Genomic DNA, 26,856 nt, shown 5'->3' with positions numbered 1-26,856 from the left:
CGAGAAATCTCGCGCGTAAATGTTCGATTTAACCATTATCGTTACTATTTAGCCGAGTCGAACGACTTAATTCCATTCCGTCGAACTTAATCAGTCGCGATAAATACAGTTGAATTTATCGAACATTAAACGCAATTATTGCCGGCGATACAAATAGCTCCCAAGACTGAAATTCCAAACTTTCTACGCGAGTAATTATCGATCGTTCTCGATGGAATCTATCGCGTCCGAAGACTTTTTTCTTCGCTTAAAAATTTATCGTGTACAAGTGTACCCCCGGCTTGTATATTCTTTACGCTGCTATCGAGAGATTTCTTAATCTTGTTTGCGCAAGTTTATCGGACAAAAAATACGAGGAACGATAGGTTGTTCGTTTTACGAGGTAAAGCCACGGCATCAGGAATGCATAGAAGAATCCCTATTGATCCGGTATTTATTGGACAAACATGACGCAAAAAGGAAACGTCTCTGTTTTATCGAAATAAAGTTCTTAATAAAGGATCGGGGCACGTTGTAGAATAAGTAACAACGGACAGAATCTCCTCGGGAATTTTAGTCATTATCGAAGAAAAAGGATCGTTAAAACACCCTGGACTATACCTCGATCCTTGGAATAATATAAAATACGTGCTTTATGAAATTTTTAATACCGAAGTAATGCGTCGTGAAACGTATATTCAAACTTAATCTATGTAAATACGGTAAATTTACATAAACAACTGTGTGGGGATGGTCAAATTGTTCTAGTAATGTATCAGATCGAGCGACAATCAATTCCGGTATCTCTGATATTCCTCAAATTGTTACGCCAATGATACCAGCTGAATAATTGTCACATGAAAGCTAGCTTTGTGCAACTATTTCAAAAATTAAGAGTAGAGGATTCTAGGTATACCAGAAACACGATTCAACTGTTTTAGGAGCACTGATCCATCGATGCATTAATTACTTCCGTGGTTCGTCATAGTATGAAAAAGTTACAGAAACAAATATTGACTTCCTGTTCGGTTCATACCGATGGACTCGTCAGGAACTCCACGTGAATCCCCTAATTTCAATCGATTGAAATTCTAATTATTTTATATTTATGTTGTGAAAAATAAAATTGTTCGTTGGACACAATAAATTCTCTGTCTTGGTCTCAATATTTATCCATCATAAATTTTGTCTATTAAAAACGAGAAGGCTTGATAATGCACAGCAATAGCAATTTTTCAAGCGTAATATAGAAACGAAAATTGCCAGACAAAATTAATTATCGACAGGAATAGAATTCTAGAGATATTCGATTTTCCATCTCAATAAAAATTGAATTAATTCTCTGTCTTGGTCTCAATATTTCTCCATCATAAATTTTGTCTATTAAAAACAAGAAGGCTTGATAATGCACTGCAATAGCAATTTTTCAAGTGTAATATAGAAACAAAAATTCTAGACAAAATTAATTATACACACGAATAAAATTCCAGAGATATTTGATTTTCTATCTCAATAAAAATTGAATTAATTCTCTGTCTTGGTCTCAATATATTCCATTGTAACTTTTGTCTATTAAAAGAGGGGACATTTGATATTTTATCAACTATCTTACTGGGGCTAGAGAAATTTACACTGCAATAGCAATTTTTTAAGTGTAATATACAAAATAAAAATTGCAGACAAAACTGATTTTCCATCTGAATAAAAATTGAATTAATTCTCTGTCTTGGTCTCAATATTTCCCATAGTAACTTTTGTCTATTAAAAGAGGGCACACTTGATATTATTTACGAAATATCTCACCTAGAGAGGGCTAGAAAGATTTGCACTGCAATAGCAAATTTTATAAAAATAAAAATTGCAGACAAAATTGATTATTGACACGAATAAAACTCCAGAGATATTTGATTTTCCATCTGAATAAAAATTGAATTAATTCTGTGTCTTGGTCTCAATATTTTCCATTGTAACTTTTGTCTATTAAAAGAGGGTGCACTTGACATTATTTACGAAATATCTCACCTAGAAAGGGCTAGAAAGATTTGCACTGCAATAGAAAATTTTATAAAAATAAAAATTGCAAATAAAATTGATTATTGACACGAATAAAACTCCAGAGATATTTGATTTTCCATCTGAATAAAAATTGAATTAATTCTGTGTCTTGGTCCCAATATTTCCCATCGTAACTTTTGTCTATTAAAAGAGGGGGCACTTGACATTATTTACGAAATATCTCACCTAGAAAGGGCTAGAAAGATTTGCACTGCAATTTTATAAAAATAAAAATTGCAGACAAAATTGATTGTTGACGCGAATAAAATATCAGAGATATTCGACTCCATCGAGATAAAGAATTTAAAGAGCAAAGACGTTGCTGGTGCAACGATTAATTCTCGTGATCCGCGAGACGATCTCGACCATTGAACCCTCGATGCGGGGGCGGGCGAGGCCTTTTGAAATCTGTCGACGATTAATTCATTCGAAAGCGGCAACACGCACGAAACGAACCAACGGGGGAGCACAATTTCGGGAAGACGATCCCCTCCCCCTGACAAGGGTATCGTATATTGTCGGGCACAAAGCGGGGCCCTGGACGCCGGAATTTGTTTCGTGCGAAGACGAAATTTGTCGACGTAATTACGACGCGTAAAATACGAGCGCGGCCGCGACCAGATTACGCCAAGAAATAATTCCCCCCCCCCTCGTTCTCTGATACTTTGTTGCAGATACAAGTGTACGGGTTCAACGCGGAGCTGTATCACAACATGAGCGAGGCGCAGCACAAGAGCCAGGGACTGGTCGCCATCTCGATTATGGTCCAGGTAAGCAAAAAAAATTACTTTGAAACCTTTAATTCGTTCCAATCGTGTCGATAAAGGATTGAAATTACTATATTGAATTATCGAGCGTCAATTTCGAGGGAATTTTGCAGAAGACATGCGTGAGGGCTTATTTTTGTGTGCAACTTTGAGGGAAATTTTTTGTAACTTGGGGGGCGAAATAATAATTGAGAAATTAGTTTAAAATTCTAATTGTATCAAGAAAAAGATTTTATATTTATGTTGGAAAAAATAAAATTGTTGATTGGACTCATTCAGTTTCAATATTTTTCAACTTTTGTTTAGTAAAAAGGAGGAAACTTGATGATATTTGTGGAATATCTGACTACAGACATTTGCACTGCAATAGCAATTTTTCGAACGCGATATGAAAATAAAAAATTAGAGACAAAATTGATTATCGATACGAATAAAACTTTAGACATTTGATTTTCCGTCTTTAAAAATTAAATTAATTCCGTGTCTTGGTTTCATTATTTTCCAACCGTAACTTTCGACTATTAAAATCGAGAAAATTGTTAACATATGAATGTTATGCTTTCGAAATTTGACGAGGGATCAAGAATCTTGGAATATTTGACTGTCCAAAAGGTATGAAACGAAATTTTGCAGAAATGGGATCGACGAACGACACGGTTTGGCGATCGTTTCGGCGTCATTAAGCAGAATCGCGGCGTCGCGAACCGCGAAATTAACGACGCGAGACAAACGAAGCGTAGGAAGAAACCGCGCGAGGTATCGCGGAAAAAGCGTCCTCGTCACGCGACAGGGATTCCGGGCCCTCATAAAACATGCAGTAGGTTTTGCTGCACGGTGTTTACTTTCGGAATAAATTTCAAAGTTCCGAAGGCACGTTCCCTGCGCGGTCTTTAGCGAGGGAACCGCCGAAACGGGACACCGCGAAAGAAAACTGGCGCCCAGAAGGAAAGAAAACGAGGAAACGGAAGCTGGGTGAGCACGACTGGACGTGGATTACCGGAATTTTCAAGTTTTCTTCTCGTGGGATCCAGAAACATATGCATTTGGTCGATTAAAACATGAATTATTTTAGATATTAAATTATTATTGTTAATTAGAATCGAATGGAGAATGGGGATGTAAAATTTACAGGTGAAATTTCGAAATGGAGTACCTCGTACAGGTTGATATATTAACCCCTTGACATGTGATTTAATTACAAATAAATGTTCAAACGTGTACTGTTTAATTTAATTTGATTTGATGACTACAAAGATTTGTTCTACGAATACCTCACAAAATATGCGTTGATTTTAATATATTATACAAGACTCACTGACTCACAAGTCATTGTACAACAAAGGGTTAACAAAACATTCCATTACACTTTACTCCAATGATAACTTCTTTGCAAACTTTCATTCGTTGAACGTTCGAGAAGATTCAAACTACTCAAAGTCATCTTCTCTTCAGACTCTGTATGAAGTAGAAAATATTATCGAATGGGTTTCAAATTTTGCTCCAAAGATAGAAAGTGACTTTTCAGGCCAAAGTCTGATACCGTTCGAAGAGATTTAAACTGCTTAAAGTCAAATCAATGAGTTTCAAATTTCGTTCCAAAGATGGAAAGTTTTCGGACCAAACTCTGGTACCAATAATTCCTTTGCCTGTCTTCTGTCAATCGAGAAAGATAAATAAAACAAAAGTCTACTCAACGGAAAAGAGCATCGCGAGATTCCAGTTGCAACAACGAGACGAGTGAAAATAACCAGAGGTTCGTTTAGGTTCTGAAATAGTTGGAGCCACCGACAGGCCGAGTTCCCGCCAGCGACTCATTTGGATCTCATCCCTCAGGCATCCCCGGAGTATAATCCATTTAAATTACAGAGGTCAACGCACACAACGACACAGTTTTACGGATCCCTTACCAGGCCCTTCGTCGAGAGATCGAGCACCTGTTAAAGACCCGGCGAACAGGGGTTTGCGTTACCAGCCGTTTTGGGATCGTTCGAAATTCTTCGTTCGCGTTCGTTGGTTTATCGCTACGGCTCCGGCCCCCCCATTGGCTCGATAATACACCGCGGTCGGGTAACTTCGTTTGTTAATTTATTCCGGCCACGGAGTTCCCGTTAATTAATTCGTTCGTCGCTGGCAGATGCGTCTGTTGTTTCGTCGACTCGTTTCGACGAATCGCCGTACGGAGGATTGCGACTATTCGACGAAGACCAGATTATCGTTCCTGTTCCTCTTCGTCCATGATTAACTCGCCAATTTTTTTTTTGACCGCACGCAGAAACTGAGCTCTTTCAAATTTGATTAGAAACGTGAAAAATTGATACTGTGACAAGTTCTTAATGTCAAATTTTACTATCATGAGGCTACTCACTCGTTATTAAGTCTTATATACTAAAATCAACACTTAATGTAACTATAATTACAATTATAATTAATCGATTCGTGAAACAAATTTATTCTCATTCGGAGGCCATTTCTTGCACGAATTTAAACAAAATTAAATAGTGTACGTTTGAAAAATTATATTAAATCGTACGTTAAGGGGTTAAGATGATAAAATTCGTGATTTTATAAATTGTATTCTCTTCATTGGAGTGGAATATTTTTTGATGGAGAGAAGTTACAGAAAATGATCAAGCACATAACGATGCGTTCGTGTTGGAATGCGCGGAAGGTTGCATGCAGATTCTCAATAATTATAGGGACATAAGTAATCGATGTTACATAGATACCTCAGGTTACGCGTTCCGTGCATTAATCTCTGTCATCGGGATCACCGTGGCGCAAACGTAAAGCCGAGTAATTATTCGGTGAACTGTATCACACCAGTCACGGCCAAAGATACTCCTTTGGCCGAGCAAAACGGATCATTTGCGGACGAAGGAGACAAATTGTACAACACCGAACTTACACCGTTCGGCGCCACGGCGATACAGTAATTTCCATAGAACACGTTATTATCCACCCGCGTAGAACGTCGACGGGGAAGGTAGAACCAAACTCGGAAGCAATCTAGCAAAGAAAATTCTTGTTCGAGCATCCTTTAAAATCCAATTCGACGCTATTTGCGTCGAAGAGAAGATGAAATCGATGAAAGAGTGAAATATTATTTCGTTCCGGGGGTAAAAACAAATCAAATTTGACGCTGTTTGTGGCGAAGGGCCAACGAATTTAGAGGGAGAACTCTGTCAAGCTTGATCAATCTACCAACATTCTTGTTCAAACATCTTTTAGAGCATCAAGTCCAATTTGTGACCAAGAAAAGATGAAATCATCAGAGCCAACGACTCCGCCAAGAAAACTCTGTCAAACTTTATCAAACTACCAAAACTCTTTTCGATGAAACGAGTCAAGTGTCATGATCGTTTGGCCGCTCACTCATCGTCAAGTCTTTCATATTGAAATCAACACATTATTTCTTGACGAACAAATTGAAACAAAATTAAATAATACACGTTTGAAAAATAATTTGTAATCAAATCGTGTGTCGAAGGGGTTGATATCGCTCCTGAGTGATTGGTGCTTCGTAAAATGCCACGAAATAGTACTCGTCTGGCCTCGAATGGATCAAAGTTTTAGGAAACGGGAGTCTCGAGTATAACAAACGACGGGGGTGAAGTGAAAATGTCGGAAGGGGTAGAACAGGGGTGTGCATCGTTACGAGGGGGGTGTGTATGATCAGTCGAGGTTCGTTCCATCACGGAAACGGCGAAACTCTTGATCCACGGCGACGGCCAGATGAGCTTTTATTATTTATCGTTACTTTAGAGTTCCCCGGCCGGTTTAGGTGGCTTTTACGGTTACCTTTAATGGCGCCCAGTGTGGAAGTTTCGAAACGACTCTTCGCCTTCGCCTCTTTATGCGGTGCACTTAGCAACGCCGAACAACCCCTTTTCATGGGAAATCGATGGAAAACGTATTAGGGCATAGAATGAAGGCGGATGCTAGGAAGTAGGGGGGAACGACGAAGTAGGGGGTGTGTGTGTGTGTTTCCCTGCAGCCGATACCGTGTTTCGACGCTCAAAGAAATCTGCCATCTGTTTCAGCTGGGGGAGACGCTGCATCCGGAGCTGCAGATCATAACCAGCGTGTTCAACAAAGTTATTCATCGCGGTGAGTAGAGATTCGACTTGCCACGATATAATACGCCCGCTATGGAGACCAGATAGATTTTAATCGAAGTAATAAACAACGATTTATTGCTACTAGGTAATTTTCTTTCAATTTTAGAGGGGATGATTTGGGGCAAAATTCATTTCGTAGTTCTTTACAAGAAATAGGATCTGGAATGTGAGCAATAGAAATTACAAAAAGGTAGTTTTATCGAAATAATAAATAGCAAACCAATAGGTTAGGATTTATTGCTTCGAGATAGGTTTCTTTCAATTTTAGAGGGGATGATTTGGGACGAAATTTATTTTGTAGTTCTTTACAAGAAATAGGATCTGGAATGTGAGCAATAGAAATTAGAAAAAGGTAGTTTTATCGAAATAATAAATAACAAACCAAGAGGCTAGGATTTATTGCTTCTAGGTAATTTTCTTTCAATTTTAGAGGGGATGATTTGGGGGGAAATTCATTTCGAAGTTCTTTAGAAGAAATAGGATCTCGAGTGTGAGCAATAGAAATTACAAAAAGGTAGTTTTATCGAAATAATAAATAGCAAACCAACAGGTAACGATTTATTGCTACTAGGTAATTTTCTTTCTCTTTTGAGGGAGATGATTTGCGGCGAAATTTATAAGAAATAGAATCTACAACATAAATAGTACAAATTATAAAAAGGTAGCAAACAAGTAATAATAAAATCATCAGAATGAACTAGTAATATATTTTATCGAAATAATAAATAACAAATCAACGTGGAACTTCTTATTGCTACCAGGTAATTTTCATTCTCTTTTTTTTGGGATGTCAGAACAGTTTTACAAACGAAAATCATTTCATACTACTTTACAAGAAACAGAATCTCGAAGCCTATATAAATAAATTACAAAAAGCTAGTAAACATGTAATAATAAAATCATCAGAATGAACTAGTAATATATTTTATCGAAATAATAAATAACAAACTTTTTTTGGGGTGTAAGAACAGTTTTAAAAATGAAAATCATTTCATACTACTTTACAAGAAACAGAACCTCGAACATATAGCCTATATAAATAAATTACAAAAAGATAGTAAACATATAATAATAAAATCGTCAAATTTTCATAACCCACAATCGTATATTTTTCGATAAAACTTCCACTTCATAAAATGCGAGATGATTAAACGTACAAGCTGTTCGATTACTCGCCAAAGACACTACAGCAATTTTTATTGTTCAATATTTCGTTCGCTTCCGCAACCCATCGATATTATTGAATATAAAAAAGTACACAATTTGCAATTCAGTGGAATCTGTCGGGTCCCCACGCCCATATAAAACAGCGTGTTTCATCGTTTAAAAGATTGCATTTTGCAATCGTTTATAAACATCGAGCCGCTGGTCGTAAATACGGTGCCCGGGGAATGGAAATTCCGCGCGACTCGACCGCCCCATGATCCATCGTGATTTCCGCGTTTACCGCAAATATCTTTCGGCCCTCTTCCTCCAATGCGTACTATCAATACGCATTTACGCATTAGCGTTCCCTCAGAATATACCCGTTGCGTTATAGGCTTTCAACTCGATACCTACGTTAACGTCTGCACTCGAGATGGGGATATTAATAGTTTCGTTCGCGCCCCGCTCTATAATGATTACGATTTATCCGCCCGTTGCCTCGGCCGCTTCTATTACCGGATTCTGAGTCACTGCGTCTGGCGTGCCCTCGCCAAAGTTCACCGGCAGAAAATTCCTGCCCGATTAACGACTCTTCGATCCCACGGCCAAAGCGAAACAAATTGCAACCAACTTTTACAATCCCTGACTGGTGAAAACAGACTTTTCTGCGAGGTAATTTCGCTTCGATGTCTCCATTTCTCCATTTCGGGGTAAATAAATCTTTATCCGGGTTATACATCCGACATTTTTGCAAAGGAAATTGTTGTTTAGAATCGTCTCAGCTACCCCCCCATTTCGGGTTCTTACACTATTTATGGGACACCCTGTATAAATCTTAAATCTTGCATAGACTATTAAAGTGAATCAATTTTTTTTCAACCCTGTACCCTTTTAGTTTTCTTTCAGGATTTTTGTATGAATTTATCCTCTATAATGAATCTCGATTTTCTTATAGTGTCTCCAACGAACTTATTTGGTCCATAATTTTGAATTTAGTCTAATCTGAACGACACAATGATTTAAAAAAAATAAACCAATATCTTGCATGGGCTACTAAAGGGTAATAGTCAATTTGTTCAAAATATTCGCTAGAAATTACTATGTTTCGTGATTCTTGCACGAATTTAGGAATCTGGATGATCTTTTAGGGTCTCCACCGAAGTATTTTGGCGCCCAATTTAGACAGAAGCGTGAAAAAGACCGTTCAAAATCAGTTTCGAAATCGATGGAGCGCTCTGGACGCTAATGTTCGCGTAATTCGGTGGAGCTAAAAATCGCGGGGACTGAGGGGGGTGGAGGATTCAGCGTCGCGTGTCCGCGGTTGAAAGACGCGACCGCAATTAGTGGACCATCAAAAGGCCGCGCGGAACTACGCGGAAGAGTTAGGGGGCGGAAAAAGCCGAGCCACCGCCGTGGAACAGAGGAAAACGAGGGACGAGGGGGGAGGGTTGCGGAGAGAAAGAGAGAGGGTGAGAGAGGTAGAAAGGGCGCGCGTTGCGATGAATACGCGGTTCACGCACCAGATACCGTGCGGGCCGCTTCAGCGAGCCGCGGCGGAAAGTTGCCCGCAGTCTGTCGCTGGGATAACCCCGGATAATAAATAAAATGGTGCCAGGAAGGGGAGTGTGCCGACGCTCCTGGCTACGGCGTGCCCGGGGAGGGATGGGAACAGAGGGAGGGGGAGACGGGGTGCGCGAAGTCGCTGACTCGAGAGGGTGAAAAGTCGAGGGAGAAAAAAGGACGCGGAAGAGGAGAGGAGGGAGAATGACTCTCTTAAGGTAACGAGTCACTTCGCCGCAGCGAATATCCGGTGCCAGGTTTCTCGAAAGGTCGAGTTTATCTCGTCACGGGACTCGATATTGTCGGGTATTTCGCCGCGAAGAACACCCCGAGGGCGAAAAGAACCGGAGCCGCGATTAACTTTTTAATGCGCCCAGTGGTCCGCCGTGTTTTTCGACCGAATTCCACCCCCCAACTATCTGTGAATTATTAATTTATATTATCTCCTTCGAAATAGTTCCCTTAACCATGCAACGACGAGTTTGACAATTTTCACAATCACGTTCACTCGTCATCGAGTCTTATACAGGGTGTTATCGAACTGGTGGTATGGAAGAGGGTGAATCTAAATGGAAAAAACAAGTCGAAAATGTGGTGTAAATGAGTCGTAGAGTAAGTGAACACTTGACTGTGTTTTAACATTTCCTACAGTTTGTGAATTTATAAAAAACTTCTTCAACAAAAAGGAGTTTTATTTCAATAGAGGTACTCTACGATTTATGTAAAAATGGAACCTTGTACGAAGAAATGTCACCCCATATTTTCGACTTATTTTTTCATGTAGATTCACCCATTTTCCAACACATTTTTACGTTCTCAAAGTATTCGTAAATCTATTATTTTTCGTGGCCATTCCTTGACGAACAAATTTAAACAAAATTAAATAGTATACGTTTGAAAACTTACATCAAATCGTACATCAAAGGGTTAAGAAGCTATACATCGTCGGAGGCGTTGTTTCCACCCCTAGTAACGATACTAGAACTCTTCTATCGAAACTATTTTTGATTGGTCGATTGCAATCTTTTGAACGTCGATTACGGTTCCAAAATGACGGATCTCGAGGTGATTTTTTTTCTTTGGATAGAGGAAATTTGGGGAGTATGGCCTTGATATAAACTTACACCGATGATAGAACAGAGCTACACGTTCCAAGGAAAGAAATCAGTCTGTACTTTTTCGACACACCGCGTACGTTTTATACGAATCGCACAACGGTGAAATGTCCGTTCGTTGAAATAAAGTGAACTTCAATATGGCGGAAATGTGGAAGGTTGAATCTTTGAAGATATATGAACCCGGCAGGACGATCTCTTTAATACATGTCTGGTGGATGTTATTATTTCCTGCAAAGGGACAGATACTTTCTATATTTATGTGCCATTTGTCCGAGGGGATACCTAGTTTCCGGCAATATACGTTGCGCCCTTGGAAAAATAAATCATATCTCGTCATCCAGTACTGTTCGGTCCTGTAATTTCCGTTCTTGAACAGCAATATTGTGGCAACGATATTCGGAATATGAAATACGCGAGGTATGAAACCTTCGTCGCACCGGTGATCGCCGCTCGGACAGACCCGTGATTCACCGGGCCGGATTGAAATATTCCCGTTTCGCAGCAAATTCAATTACACCGTTCCAAGATTAGTCGATCGGTAATTACGGTCTTTTAATTGCTTCAATGGTCCGTTGTAACGGAAATTAAATCAATCGAAACGAAATCTCATTTCGACGCGCGACGCGTTACAGTTCCCGTCGCGCGGTACCCGGCTCGCGGAAACAATACGAAATATCGCGATACAAATTTCTAAAGTGCAAATAAATGCTGCAAAAAGTACAATGCTAGTGAATATTAAATCCATTAACGATCACACTTTCTGCTTCAAATTATGAATTGGCATGCTCTGATCCACTTGTCAGTCGGGTCATTTCTAACCCACGCTTACAAACTCATCAGAAAATGTACTACTTACAATTTATTCACAGAATTGTCCCATTTTCTTGTCAGACTATACTTTCTGTTTCAAATTATGAATTGGTAGGGCTCTGATCCATTTGAAAATCAACTTTAACTATTCAAAATTTATTCACAGAATTATCGCATTTTCTCGTAAGACTTTACGGTTGAATAATTCTCGATTAACGCCAGTGTTGACTAAAATTTTATCGAAACAGTATCTAACCAATAAAACTCGTAACAATATACCCAATAAAATGTGGGGAAATTTAAACGTTGAAAGGGATGCACGATGAAAGAAAAATAATTACAAGTGAACTGAACATATAAATTAAACGTAACTTTAGCGACCCACTGGGTGTGTAAGATACAAATTGTAAACGATTTAACGCTTGCAAGAAAAGAGTAATAAAATATTGACCATCGACTCGAAAGCCTTTGATCTTCGATTAACTTGGAATCTGAATTTTAATTCGAGAGACGAAGGCGCAAGAGAAATCGTAACGAGGTGGGACTTGGCGAGCCATAAACGCGTTCGATGGAATTTCTAGGGAAAACAAGGGAAATGGCAGGGTCGGTAAACACGCGGAAGGAATTCAAGCGGTGGAACGAGATGCGTCGATGCTCCCCGTAGGGTCCGCCCGGCGTCTCCTCTGTTAAACGATTCGCTCTGGAAGCGTGGCCTGTGCAGCTTTTTATCCGTCGCGCGACACGATCAACACACCGACGGCGCTCGATTTACAAGGGGCAGCGAACGTCGTCGTCGCGTAGTCCGGCACTCGTGCATAAATCCGCGCGCACACGTCCGCCCCCTCCCACGTGTACGTGTGTGTGTATTTTAATCAATACCCTGTTGACACCCCGACCACGGCACATAAATCATGAAACAATGGAGAACGGTAGCGGGAGGATGGGACCGGGCAGGGGGATCTAAGTATTCCATTGTCGTGTACGTAACCGAGGTGCCGATGTGTGTACGCGCCAGGCTCGACGATCACAATGGGGCTCCTCCGAAAACTTTCCAGGTATTTATTGCGAAATTTCGAGAACACGAGAGAGAGACTGTATCGCGATCGTTCCGCCTGGGGAAACGTCGACAACTTGCTCTGGACTTTAGGTTCCCGATCCTGGAGAATCCAGGGATTCTCAACGATTACCATTTCTGATCGAGATAATAATCATTTAAAATTAATTTTTTTTTAAAGTATAACAATTCCTACACGTATTCGTAAAATTATAAAGTCGAATTCGAAATAATAACGAAGGTAGAGCACGTTTAGTGAAATGCGTCAGAGCCTGAAAGAACAAGTGATCTAAGCCAAAATTATTAATTGTTTGCTAGAAAAAAATGGTATAAAAGTCATGTGTTTACACTGCTGTTACACCGAGAAGCCCGTCTTAAGTCATCAGTCAATTTATTTTGAGCGCTTGCGAGAGAGACAAGAGCGTAGCCCTCTGCTGGCGAACATACGAACCTGCGAAACTAACCAAAGAACGAAACGAAGAACCAAATCGGTTCGAACGAGTGTTTCGTAAGAATACATGCAAAGATGTGTCGATAATTAAGAATAAAATTCGACATAGAACAGAAGCAAGTAGAAAGAACAAATAATGATCAGACGCAGCCTAGAAAAATCGTAAGATATCGAGCGCCGTTTTTACGCAATAAATTCCACCAGTTTCGAGCGCTCTGCCTCAACAGAATTTAATTGACACTCCTAAATTAAGCAAAAGTAGAATTAAATGCAATTGCTCCCGAGCCAACCGCTATTGCTTCGAATATACATAAACCCGCCAGAGATTTCCCATGTTTATTTTCCCGTTTCAATTAATGGAAACATTTCGACGTTTTTCACGGTAAATACGTAACCGCGTCGATATTCACCGACCACGTCAAAGTAATATTTACGGGAGGAAAGTTTTTTTTTTAATCGCATCGCCGAATTACACGGTCAAGTAAGAAAATATTATAGCTTGCCATGAGTTATCATCCGTATACATTTTGCATCATTGTCGAGAGATTATATCGTGTACACACGATACGCGTGCATTTCGCATCAAATATAAACGTCCCTCGGGTATCGTACGCCGCAATGTAAACACAGAGTGTTAATATTTATGAATCAGTTTGATTCAAACGTTGCAGTCGGCTCGAAACACGTCGAATCGCCTGAAACGCGCGTTTTTCATTCAATTCTACTCTTATTGGCCGGTTAAAATAGTTGTTAACCCGTATTCGCGATGAATCTTTCCAATAATCGCGCGAACAATTTACGATTACGACTGCTGTTAACGGTCTTATTAAATCTTTATGCGTAAGAACCTTGCAACGAGCTGCAAAGGTAAGCTTGGTGACTTTGGAGTTCATTTAATAGATATTAACAAGCTTTCGAACGATATTAAAAATTAATTTTGGTACATCGAGAACGAGAAGTGATTTCAAAACGAGTCGCCTATTTTTCAAGAGGAAACGAAGCGTGGCTAAAACATCCATTGTATTTATTTGAGAGAAACGTTTCAATGATGCAACAAAGTCGATGGCGAGTAAGAAATCGTACGTGTATTTCACGACTCTTTCCGCCCGTACGTTCGCGAAAAGGATGGTCGCAATCCGGTGTATCCTTCGTCGTAAACGCCCCGGTAATATATAGGAACAATAAAATACGGGGAGACGAAATAAGACAGGCCGGGCGAGACTGAATATGAATACAGCGCGTGTCTATGCTCGCATTTTCCAAAGTGAAATGAAAAATGCGATGCATTACTTGTCGTCGCTAGGAGCAAATATAAAATTCTTTATAGCTCTTGTTTCATTTGTATGCCGCCCGACTGTTCCGCCGTAATGTAAGGACTTATATTAACTTCCATCTTTTGAGACGCAAAATAGACGAACGCGTTAGCAACGTTTATCGAGGACGATTTCGTTCTGTAATTTTTAGATAAGTCTGTGTCTACGTTAATTACTATCTTCTTAACGTTTTAGTTTAATACTCGTTCGGTTCTGAATCATTTCATTTTACATTCTTAATCAATGATTATGGTTTATTTTATTTGTAGCAAAGAAATTAAATTTCCCCTGGGAAAAATTTTAATGAGAGATTCTAGAGGCCAAAATAAGACGAAAATCAAGAATACTAATTTGTTGATCGAGGCTTCGTTAAAAAGTTATTAACACACAGGCCACAGATTATATTTTCGGTTAGGAATTTTTTTCTCAAAAGTGAGGAGGATTTCGGGAGTATGTGTATTGACTAAAACTGATTGTAATTGGCCCCGGCAACTAAAAATAATTTTTTTAGACCGATTTGAAATTTTTTAATTTCGCCAAAACTTTCAGCACCACTTTTATGGGATTTTTCTCACTTTACGGGGTCAAGGAACAACTTTTTGAATATTCTTCAAATTCCTACTCATTCTTCACAAAAATAGGCGTTGTTTGCATTTTGAAATATTGAAATCGTCCAATTTGTTTAGGAGTTATGATTTTTTAAAGGTATTAATGAAATTTCAGGGGAACGAATCAACGTTTGGTCAGACATTGTATTTTCGGTAAAGAATTTTTTCCTGGAATATGCGTAGGATTTCGGGGATATGTGTATCGACTAAAACTGATTGTAATTGACTCCAGCAACTAAAAATAATTTTTTTAAAGCGATTTGAAATTTTTTATTTTCATCAAAAAATGTTGGCACCTTCTGAATTTTTTTCTTGAAAGTGGGTAGGAATTCGGGGGTATGACTATTCACCAATAGTGATTATTATGGATCCACACAACTGAAAATAATTTTTTTAAAGCGATTTGAAATTTTTTATTTTCATCAAAAAATTTAGGCACCTTCTGAATTTTTTTCTCGAAAATGGGTAGGAATTCGGGGGTATGACTATTCACCAATAGTGATTATTATGGATCCACACAACTGAAAATAATTTTTTTTAAAGCGATTTGAAATTTTTTATTTTCATCAAAAAATTTAGGCACCTTCAGAATTTTTTTCTCGAAAATGGGTAGGAATTCGGGGGTATGACTATTCACCAATAGTGATTATTATGGATCCACACAACTGAAAATAATTTTTTTTAAAGCGATTTGAAATTTTTTATTTTCATCAAAAAATTTAAGCACGTTCTGAATTTTTTTTCTTGAAAGTGCGTAGGAATTCATGAGTATGTCTTTTGACCAAAAGTTATTATAATTAACCCTTGCAACCAAAAATAATTTTTTTAGAACGATTTGAAATTTTTTAATTTCGCCGCGATCCACCTTCTGCTATCCTGTGGGAATACAACAAAATTTCTGTATTAACTTCATAAATATTACGAATTAACACAAATCCTGTTGCACACATACTTTCAACGACATATACTTTAACAAAGTCCAATAAAAAACAAAAATTCTTTTTAAATTCTAGACAATACCCCCTTAAGAACCTGTTAGACTAAAAACCAAAGTTTAATTTGTGCTTCGTATAGTCTCGTTTAACAAATCTTTCGCCCATGAGTGGTTTCTAAATACGATTTATCCTTCCCTGTCCGATCTGAGTAATTCGAGTCGAAAGTAAAAGGCACGTCGTTTCGCTAGATTGCTAGTAGACGGTCCCATGGTTGGTTTGTCGAGAGATAGGACAGTCTGCGTCGTAGACAGAGCCTACTAACCGGAGGGCGTAACAGTTGGATAGCTATAAAATACAATTTCAGAGGGTGTCGGTTTAATACCGCGCATACCTGGCGAATATTTCATCCATTATCTGCATTTCGTAGGTATGCAGACATCTGCCTAGCGTTGCATCCGGTTGGAGGGGTGGGACAAGAGCAAATGGTTGATGTATACCAGGCGTCGCCGGATGACAGCGTTTCTCAAAGCATTGAGCGGTCATTGTTGGTGGTCTTGACAACGAAGGGGCGCGGTTGCGCCGTTTCGAGGGCTTTGTTCCACCCGTGGAGGGCCGCGTTCAAGAAATAAGCATCGTTGACGCCCGGCGAAATCAGCGGCCGAGAATTAACACGGTTGCGATGGGATCGAGGCTGCTGCGTTGTCGCTCTTCTGAAACGAAATTAATTCATCAACGTCGTATCGTTCCATATCGAAACGATCCATCGATTTTTCGAAAGAGATTTCAGAAAATGGTCACGTTCGTTTTATTCCTCTTTTTCACTTTTCAAATTTCGCTTTAACGGGAACATTTCGCGACAATAATGGTCTGTCGATCGCCGCGAATGAATGCTCCCTCGTTTGCGAAACACGCACACTTGAAATTCGATGGTTCGACCCTTCGTTGCGCGCATTTTTCTCTTAAATATACGGTGATGGAATTTTTGTTACTCTGGGATTTTCGGGATCGTTGATTACGTTTCCGGGCGGCGAAAATGCAAAATTTCGAAACAGCGGATTCCATATCGTGAAAATGCATGGACGAGCGTTTGCACCGAAACAACGAAGATACATAGACTATGAAATTTGAAAGATTCAAGTATTAAAGGATGGATCATTCGGATCTTGGTGCTCGAGAACCGGTCGTTTTGTTGGCGATCGAATGGTTGTCGCGCGAATCAGTGAATTTCAATTCTGTCGCACGGCTGAAAGGGCGCGAGCAAGAGTGCAGAAGGGTCGTGGATAAAAGCTCGCCATTAGTCAAGCGAAACAAATGGAGATATGCGTTGTATACGTGTGTTGTAAACGGCACCTTTGACTCGCGCGCGGAGATAATAGGTCACGACCCTTTAAACGCAAAGTGGCTTGGGAAGACGGCGGACGGATTTTTCAGGCGCAGATCCGTCTTCCCGGGCTTGAATGCAACACGATCTACGAGGCATTCGCGAAACTCACCTTTCTCTACATCTTTACACCGTGAACAATTCATTTTTACGTTCTAACGATTACTAAGACAAATTTTAATCTACATTACAATTATCTGAAATTAAAGTTTAGGTCTCGTATAAGAACGTCTCCTACACGCTTTTACACGTATGAAAATTGTCATAAATGGAAGTAGACCTAGAATTGTGTCTGCATAAAATTGGGAATATCGGTTGGGTTCGTCAAACATAAAATAGCACAAATATATATACAGGGTGTACGGTTACCCTTGAGAAAAATTGTAATGGAAGATTCTAGAGGCCAAAATAGAACAAAAATCAGGAATACCAATTTATTGATGGAGGCTTCGTTAAAAAGTTACTAACGTTTAAAGTTTCGCCCTTACTGAATTTTTTTCTAGAAAGTGGGTAGGATTTTGAGGGTATGTGTAATGACCAAAGATGATTACAATCGACCCGTGCAACCGAAAATAATTTTTTTAGAGCGATTTGAAAAATTTTTTTTCACCTAAAAATTTCAACACTTTCTCGAATTTTTTTCTCGAAAGTGGGTAGGATTTCGGAGGTGTGTCTATTCAACAAAAGTGATTATAATGGACCCCTGGAAGTGAAAATAATTTTTTTAAAGCGATTTGAAATTTTTTATTTTCATCCGAAAATTTAGGCAACTTCTGAATTTTTTTCTCGAAAGTGCGTAGGAATTCGGGGGTATGTCTATTCACCAAAAGTGATTATAATGGACCCCTGGAAGTGAAAATAATTTTTTTAAAACGATTTGAAATTTTTTATTTTCATCGAAAAACTTAGGCAATTTCTGAATTTTTTTCTCGAAAGTGCGTAGGAATTCGGGGGTATGTCTATTCACCAAAAGTGATTATAATGGACCCCTGGAAGTGAAAATAATTTTTTTAAAACGATTTGAAATTTTTTATTTTCATCGTAAAACTTGGGCATCTTCTGAATTTGTTTCTCGAAAGTGCGTAGGAATTCGGGGGTATGTCTATTCGCCAAAATTTACTGTAATGGACCCCCGCAATTGAAAATAATTTTTTCAGAACGATTTGAAATTTTTTGTTTCGCCGCAAAATTTAGGCACCTACTCCCTGTCGATTTTTCTTAATAATTCGTTTTTCATTTTTAATAAATTTGTTTGATGCTCTACAGAAAAGTTGTCTAATACTTTTTTTGATGTACCCGAGGGCTCTGCTTCAGAAAAAAATTTCAATGAGATTCGTTCACTATTGTAGGAGTTATGGCAGTTTGAATATTGGACCAGTTTTATGGGGTTTTTGTTACTTTACGGGGCCAAGAAACAACATTTTCAATATTGTTAGAATTTCTACATATTCTTCAGGAAAATACGCGTTGTTTGCCGTTTGAAACATTAAAATCGTCCAATCCGTTCCGAAGTTATGATTTTTTAAAGATACGCATGAAATTTCAGTAGAATAGTTTCGTATATGGTCAGACATTGTATTTTCGGTAAAGAATTTTTTTCTCGAAAGTGGGTCGGATTTCGAGGGTATGTATATTCACCAAAAATGATTGTAATTGACCCCCGCAACTGAAAATAATTTTTTCAGAATAATTTGAAATATTTTAATTTAATTTTTAATAACTTTTTAACGAAGCCTCAGTCAAGGGATTGATCTTCTTGATTTTCGTCTTATTTCGACCTCTAGAATCTCCCATTATAATTTTTCCCATAGGTGGCTGAACACCCTTTATATACACGTCTGCCTTGTGACAGCACTTTCCGTATCCGACACCAGAGGGCTACGCTCTTGTCTCTCTCGCAAGCGCTCGACCAACCCTACCTATACGTACATAAAACCTGAAATTAAAAGAGTTTTTAAAAAATTCAAACACTCTCAAAATCCCCCAAAACACCACTTAAGGATTTAAAGCATCTAAGAAATTTATTTGCATTATCTTTACGGTTATCCCAGACCATTTGAATTTTACCTTATTATCCAAGGTCAGAATCCCAAAAAGTTCAAACGATAGAACGTTTAAAATCCCCCTGTACATTATTATCCAAGACACAAAACGTAATAAGCAATACGAACGTGCAAATCTTCATTTTGATATAGCATTACAGTTATTATTATCGCTTGTAAATATTGCAAATTGATCATTGGGCTCCAATTGCAGGCACTGCAAGCTAATATTGTATAATCGTGGAACAATAGCCATTGCGTCCATTGGAAACCTGAAAAAGCTCGCTTAAATACTTGAAACGATCTCGAGGACGGGAACGCGCGCAGATTTCGCGATATACGAAATTCCGGCGAAGAGATTCTCGCGCCCGGAGACGGTCCCGTAAGTAACGAACGCGAAAAATGTTCCATGAATTATTGGAATCGCTCTGACGGGATGGAAACGGCACGAACTCGCCGTTCTGCAGATTTACTTGACGCGTTCGCAAGAATCCTCGGGGCTGTTCGTGGCGCCGGAAACAGATGTAGAACCCGACGCGGGGTCACGTGCTTGCCAACTCCCGAAGAAGCCGTGCATATTTTAAAGGGCAGCCCAGTAGCTCCACGTTCCGACGGTTTTATAATCTTTCACTTAACTTATGCTCGTTGGGTTTTCCACTTTGACGCGTGCAAGGACAAAGAGCCTTTTTTCTCTTTTTTACTTTCGGCCGAACAATGGCCCCGTGTGCTTTCGTTTTCTTTCGCCCGGGACCAGGAGGTAAAATAATAATGCGAAACGGAGTTTAATTAGCGACGGAAAGCCAAACAGACGCTTGCCGGGTTTCTACTCTTGTCTTGTTTCTCGCGACCCTGTTTAAAACGATGATCTATCACACTGTAATACTGGATTGAAATTCTCGAGGGTTCTTAAAATTAAACAAAATCATTTTTAATCTCTTCGTGCTGATAACAGTTGGATAATTTAATTCTGTGTACTTCTGTCTAAAGTCATGTGTACCCATTGTCTACGTTTTTTAATTTAATTATTAATTTTAAAGTAATATCTTTGCCTACGGTTATTTTACAACTTCCCCAAAATGTACAGAAGTTTGAGTTTATTAAATTTTTTTCCAAATATAGTTTGTGTTACGGACAATTAAGAATAGAACCGATGAAATATTCACGTGCCGAGAACTATGTCAGTTTCGCTGGAAATAATTGGTCAGAAAATAACTTCCGTACTGGTTGACCGTAGATAATTAGGTTAACAATAAATAATTTGATCGACGGGGCTATCGAGCGAAGTTCCCGCTATAATGGAACAGAGTCGTTCGTCAACGTGTTTCCCGAAGCAAAGCTCTTGCTGTCGAAACTTTCGCTCGAAAAACTTGCTCGTCAGGCCTGTAGGCGAAATCTGTTTGTTGGAAAGTTTCAAGTTCTTCCTGGAAGAGAGAGAGAGAGAGAGGGGAAGCAAGAAAAAGCGAGCGAGTAAATCTTGAATAAAGTAACGTTAAATGTGAAAATACCGAGAACACACTTAATGCTTGTGAGATTATAAACTTTCGTTCAAAAGGGGGTTGAGAGTCTTTTTCTAAAAAAAAGAGGAATTCAATATTTTCAGACGGTTAATGCAACATTAGAATACCTGTTGCATCGTGTATTACGAACCAGCCCGAAACTGTTTATTAAAATATAATTCCATTAGGTACGTAACTCGTTAAAATTAATCAGCAATGTAAATCGCGGTAACGTATTGTCTTATTAGATTATTTTATGAAATGCAAGGTAAATAAGATATTGTAATTATACGACTCTGTTTGAATATTGAACGAGGCCATTGTTGAAATTTCTGAAACACATTTAACGAGCAAATTTGACTCCTGACCATTGCCATTATTTATTTATCAAGCGGCCGGATAAACATTATTTTGCATAAATCATACAGCGTGCGCTAACTACACGGACATAATTAAATATATTTTCTACGGATACGATGATGCAACTTGATTATTCGCGATACACAGATCCTGTGTATTCTTGTTCGATGTTTAATTGTACGATGAAAAGGTATTGTAATCGAGAACGAAATATGAAATATTGAAAGTTTGAATCATCGAGAAAATTCCGAAAATTCTTTTTTTAACCTAATTAGATCGCGAAGATATATTTATTTCGCGTTACGGATGGAACAATTGATTTAAATTGATTTTAAAGGAACGATTTATAATTTTCGGGGTTCCGTGAATATCCAATTTGTGATTCGAAACAGGGAACACGCGAGAGAGGATCCACGGCGGTAGCTTACGCCAGTGACGTTCATATATTGCGATTATCGCCGCTGTCATCATCATTATCCTAGGTGTGTGCCCGGACCATTAGGTTCGGTCAATTTTCCTAAGAGCCCTTCGCGTTGTTCCGGATGGCGGTCGACTTCCGCGCAAACAACAGCGTGCGTGTCCCGTGCAAAGAACCCTCGACACAACCGGAAATATCGATGATCGTCACGAGTCAATCTGATAATAGATAGAAAGGACAAACCATTTTAATTTCTGCCTCGCTCTCCGGGGATTCGTATTCTTGGAAACCTCAAACGAATAGCTACTTCAACACTAGAGCTACCAAAACCAGTCAAAATGACCCATTCGTAATTTCTAATGAAACTTGTAAAAAATTTATTCGACTGAATTTTCGAAAATTTATCGTAAAAGAGAATATATAAACACTTATTTCCATTGCATTATAGATTTCTTCAAATATCCATCGTTTCAATTTCTTTGGTACAAATAAACACACTATAATTGTCGGTAGTTCTAATTTTAAGGGGGTCTTTTACTGAAAAAATTTATGCTCTCTTTGGTATTTTTTTGTAAAGAAACTATGCAAGTTCTTACATCGACATTTTGTATATATATTTGTTACTCTTTTAGTAATATTCACAAATTTTTACAATGAGAAATAGTCAAAATTAGTGGCAGAACAGAGCTTTCAAAAAGTGTTCTAATGGCTTCCATGATTCCAGCCTTTCTGTTCGTTTAAGTCAAAACAAAATGAAAAAGATTCTTAAGTAGAATACATCTTTGAACAGTGGGTACCAAAAGGACAGAAAAATATTAATAATTAAACAAATGGCAATATTTTCAATATAAATCAAATTTTTCTATTTCAAGGAGGGTCTTTTATTGCCAAAATTTGTTATGCTCTCTTTGGTATTTTTTTGTAAAGAAACTATGCAAGTTCTTACATTAAAATTTCGTATATATATTTGTTACTCTTTTAGTAATATTCACAAATTTTTACAATGAGAAATAGTCAAAATTAGTGGCAGTACAGAGCCTCGAAAAAGTGTTCTAAATTAGGCTTCCATGATTCCAGCCTTTCTGTTCGTTTAAGTAAAAAAAAAATGAAAAATATTCTTAATTAGGATACATCTTGCTACAGCTGGTATTAAAAGGATAGAAACATATTAATAATTAAAAAAATGGCAATATTTTCAATATAAATCAAATTTTTCTATTTCAAGGAGGGTCTTTTATTGCCAAAATTTGTTATGCTCTCTTTGGTATTTTTTTGTAAAGAAACTATGCAAGTTCTTACATTAAAATTTCGTATATATATTTGTTACTCTTTTAGTAATATTCACAAATTTTTACAATGAGAAATAGTCAAAATTAGTGGCAGAACAGAGCTTTCAAAAAGTGTTCTAATGGCTTCCATGATTCCAGCCTTTCTGTTCGTTTAAGTCAAAAAAAATGAAAAATATTTTTAATTAGGATACATCTTTGTACAGCCGGTACCAAAAGGCCAGAAAAATATTAATATATAAACAAATGGCAATATTTTCAATATAAATCAAGTTTTTCTATTTCAAGGAGGGTCTTTTATTGCCAAAATTTGTTATGCTCTCTTTGGTATTTTTTTATAAAGAAACTATGCAAGTTCTTACATTAAAATTTCGTATATATATTTGTTACTCTTTTAGTAATATTCACAAATTTTTACAATGAGAAATAGTCAAAATTAGTGGCAGTACAGAGCCTCGAAAAAGGGTTCTAATGGCTTCCATGATTCCAGCCTTTCTGTTCCTTTAAGTCAAAAAAATGAAAAAGATTCTTAATTATGATACATCTTTGTACAGCCAGAACCAAAAGGAGAGAAAAATATTAATAATTAAAAAAATGGCAATATTTTCAAGTTGAAATATCGATTTTTTTCTTATTTTTAAAATTATATCCTTTAAGAAAATGCAGAAAAAATAGAATATTTTGTCGATCTACAGTAGAAGACCCCCCTTAATACAGTAGAACATTCGTTATTCGTCCATTGTTTTCTTTGTTATCGTAAAATATTCTAAAAATGTCTCATTCTGAATAATTTATCCTCGGGACGAAAATCTAGTTACACCCAAGAAATCTCTAAAATTCGAAACATTTCTAATCGTAATATTGATTTGAAAATTTCAAGACGACGAGTTTAAAGCTCGACGTACGCTCAATTTACGCTTTAATTTCTACTTTCTACCACGCAAGCCGGCTGCAGCTTCGAAATTAGACGACAACTTCGTAATTATTATCGTTTGTATATTATTTTAATTAACGACGGTGCAATTTGGTCGTGCAGAGGCACCCATGGTGCAGCGAAACTAAATTTATTCATTAACTTCGACGTTCCGGTTGTTGGTTTCGACCCCCTTCAGGAATAACATCCTCAAACGGAAAATATACAAGTTCGTCAGAATTAGGGGGGTAACGTCGAATTCGTGTTTCCGTGTCGAGTCGCGATTAAATGACATTATAATAAATTTCTTACGCTGAAAGAATTATGCACGACCGTTATTTCAAACGATGTTGGCTTTATCTTCAAAGCTCATTCTACGTTATTAGTATTCAGCATGATGCTTCCATTCCCCCTGCCCCTTCCAACGTTACATAGTTATAAATCCGTTTCACCGTGTTCCTCCGTGTTAATTTAGAACACGCATTCTCCCGCTTTCTCATAGTCGAAGCTGACCTTTCCCTCGCAATTTGCAACTGCGCTCGTCCCGGAACTTATCAAGAATTTTTCGCCACGCGAGTACACGCGATAAAAATTCCGGAAGCCGGCGCGACGCGAGAACGAACCGTCCCGAAATTCCGAAAATTTCCGTCTCGAAGTCGATGAAATACTTCGCCGCTGAAACATGTTACGCCCCGGCGCGATGGGAAAAAACTTTTGCTTGCCCCAGCTGTTACGCAAACGTAACAGAAACTGGTCGAAATCCGAAAGTCGACTTCTTGAATTTTGTGAACATCCAAAGTGGTTTTCGAACGAGTCGACATTTTTTAATTGGTCGTATCTCTGAAAAGGAAACCGAGTTTCGGGAATTAAGAATTATATGTTAAATTTAAATTTTGTGAGAGTACTTTATCAGAAGCGAAATAACTTTGGTATGACAAAGTGTTGAATCGTCTCGGAAAATACAATTTTCTGCAGACCCAAAGTGCTGTGTAACAGATGGAACGGACTTCTCTTGCAAAATGCTTGTGTACACAGTGGCATTCGCGGAACTTCTACGAAGTTCGGGTAACACTTTTGCCCGGAAACGTATCTCCGAACAATTTGGCTATCTGCGAAGGACAGTGGCGAAAAGAAGCGAATTTTGCGAGAATCTTAACTTGTCTGGCTTAAAAAAATTGACAATTAAACACGAAAATAATGAAAAGCGAATAAAAGAAACAGAGATCTAAAAAAACTCGATATAAGGAAACGTGAGAAAATCAAATTTCTGCTTTCCAAATTGAACATTCCATTTTAACGACATTTTTATTGTACAGGGCGATAGAGAGATCTCTGTTTGGCTATCTGCGAAGGACAGTGGCGAGGAGAAACGAATTTTGGGAGAATCTTGACTTGTCTGGCTTAAAAAAATTAACAATTAAACTCGAAAATAATGAAAAGCAAATAAAAGAAACACTGATCTAAAAAAACTCGACGTAAGGAACCGAAAACCTGAGAAAATCAAATTTCTGCTTTTGAAATTGAACATTCCATTTTAACGACATTTTTATTGTACTGTAATTAAACTCGAAAATAATGAAAAGCAAATAAAAGAAACACTGATCTAAAAAAACTCGATATAAGGAAACGTGAGAAAATCAAATTTCTGCTTTTCAAATTGAACATTCGATTTTAACGACATTTTTTATCGTACAGGGTGATAGAGAAATCTGGTTTTCTATTTTCTAAGGATATATTCGAAACTGAAATATAGCGACTCCGGCAGAAACTAAAAATTTCAAGGGAGTGGGGGAGACTGATGTAACAAAAAGTGCGAGCCGTGGATCGTTGTCGCGAAAATGCACGCACGGGTTTCGCGTTTCTGCGCGGTGTAGCAGAAATTTGAAAATTCATCGCTGGCGTCGAGAGCGCTTTCAAAAATCGAGTACCTGACCCAACGAAACGAAACGAAGCACGTTTCTCAATCTCGCCGCAATTTTAGCCACCCACGGCCCCTACTTCATGCACGAGTTATGGGGTCTCGATTCTGGCTTGTTTCGATGAAAAATCGACTGTTTTATTAACTACGTCCTCTGAAACTTCCGAGACGTTAAAATTACATTCTAATGATTTTGAGAGGCTTTGGACTTTGATAGGAATGTAATTGCAATTAATGGTATTTTTTTTTTTAAGTCACTAACACTGGATCTCTAAATAAAATTTTACTTTAGAGTATTATTTGAAATAATGAAAATATTCATATACGTGGGATAAATAACTTTTCTACGACTTATTAGTTACTAACATTGGAACCCTAAATAAACTTTTATTTTAGAGTATTCTTTGAAATAACGAAGATGTTCAAATACGTGGGATAAACAACTCTTCTACGACTTATTGCACAAAATAATTTAAATCGTAATTAATTTAATGAACTTCGATAAAATGTACGAGGCAACATCGACGTTTCGAAAGCCTGGATCTTCATCAGTTTCGAATCATTTTGAATGAAATATCGAATGGCGCCAAGGAAGCATGGGAATATGTATCCCCCATACAACTTCAGCCCATCTCCGAAATCTGCAACAATGGTATCGCGGATCGATGTCAATTAAATCATTAATCCATTAAAGCCACTTTCGTGCTCGATACAACCCCCTCCCTCGATCCTCGCGGACAATGCACCCATTTTGTCTCATTAATCACTCGACTCCCAGTTTCCTGTCTCTTTGATTCGCTGGATGGTTGATATTTTTCCCTCCCCCCGTCGTCGGGGTCGTTGGTTAATATTTATCATCGCCCCTCTTGGCTGTTCGACGTAAGAAGAGAATCGGAACGCGCGATAAATAAAAATAAACGCGTGCAAACGCGTCGCGGTCGTGGAGAGAGAAAGGGATGAAAAGGAGCGTCTTAGAAGGACGTGGGTGGATGGGAGGGGGTGGCTCGTGGAACGAGCGAGCTCGCGGATAAAAGGTTGACAGCTTTCCTAGCATTCTGCCCTCTAAGCGGCCTGAATGCTGTCCTAAAAATGTTCCCCTCGCGACGGAAGACGAGAACAAGCCGGAAG

At 38.3% G+C, this 26,856-nt stretch overlaps 1 protein-coding gene across 1 annotated transcript in view; it reads left to right on the top strand.

The window, feature by feature from the left end:
* Positions 1–26,856, top strand: part of LOC122404745 (carbonic anhydrase-related protein 10) — a 252,581-nt gene that overhangs the window by 213,008 nt on the left and 12,717 nt on the right. The window contains exons 6-7 of the mRNA XM_043408967.1: positions 2,709–2,804; positions 6,842–6,908. Of these exons, the coding sequence (XP_043264902.1) occupies positions 2,709–2,804; positions 6,842–6,908 (163 nt within the window). The remainder of the gene's footprint in view (positions 1–2,708; positions 2,805–6,841; positions 6,909–26,856) is intronic.

The sequence above is a fragment of the Colletes gigas genome, unplaced genomic scaffold, assembly GCF_013123115.1.
Source record: "Colletes gigas isolate AHSC1104 unplaced genomic scaffold, ASM1312311v1 Colletes_gigas_Sc00003, whole genome shotgun sequence".
NCBI lineage: Eukaryota > Metazoa > Arthropoda > Insecta > Hymenoptera > Colletidae > Colletes > Colletes gigas.
The sequence above is the reverse complement of the archived record's forward strand: the minus strand, read 5'-3'. Positions and strand labels throughout refer to the sequence as shown.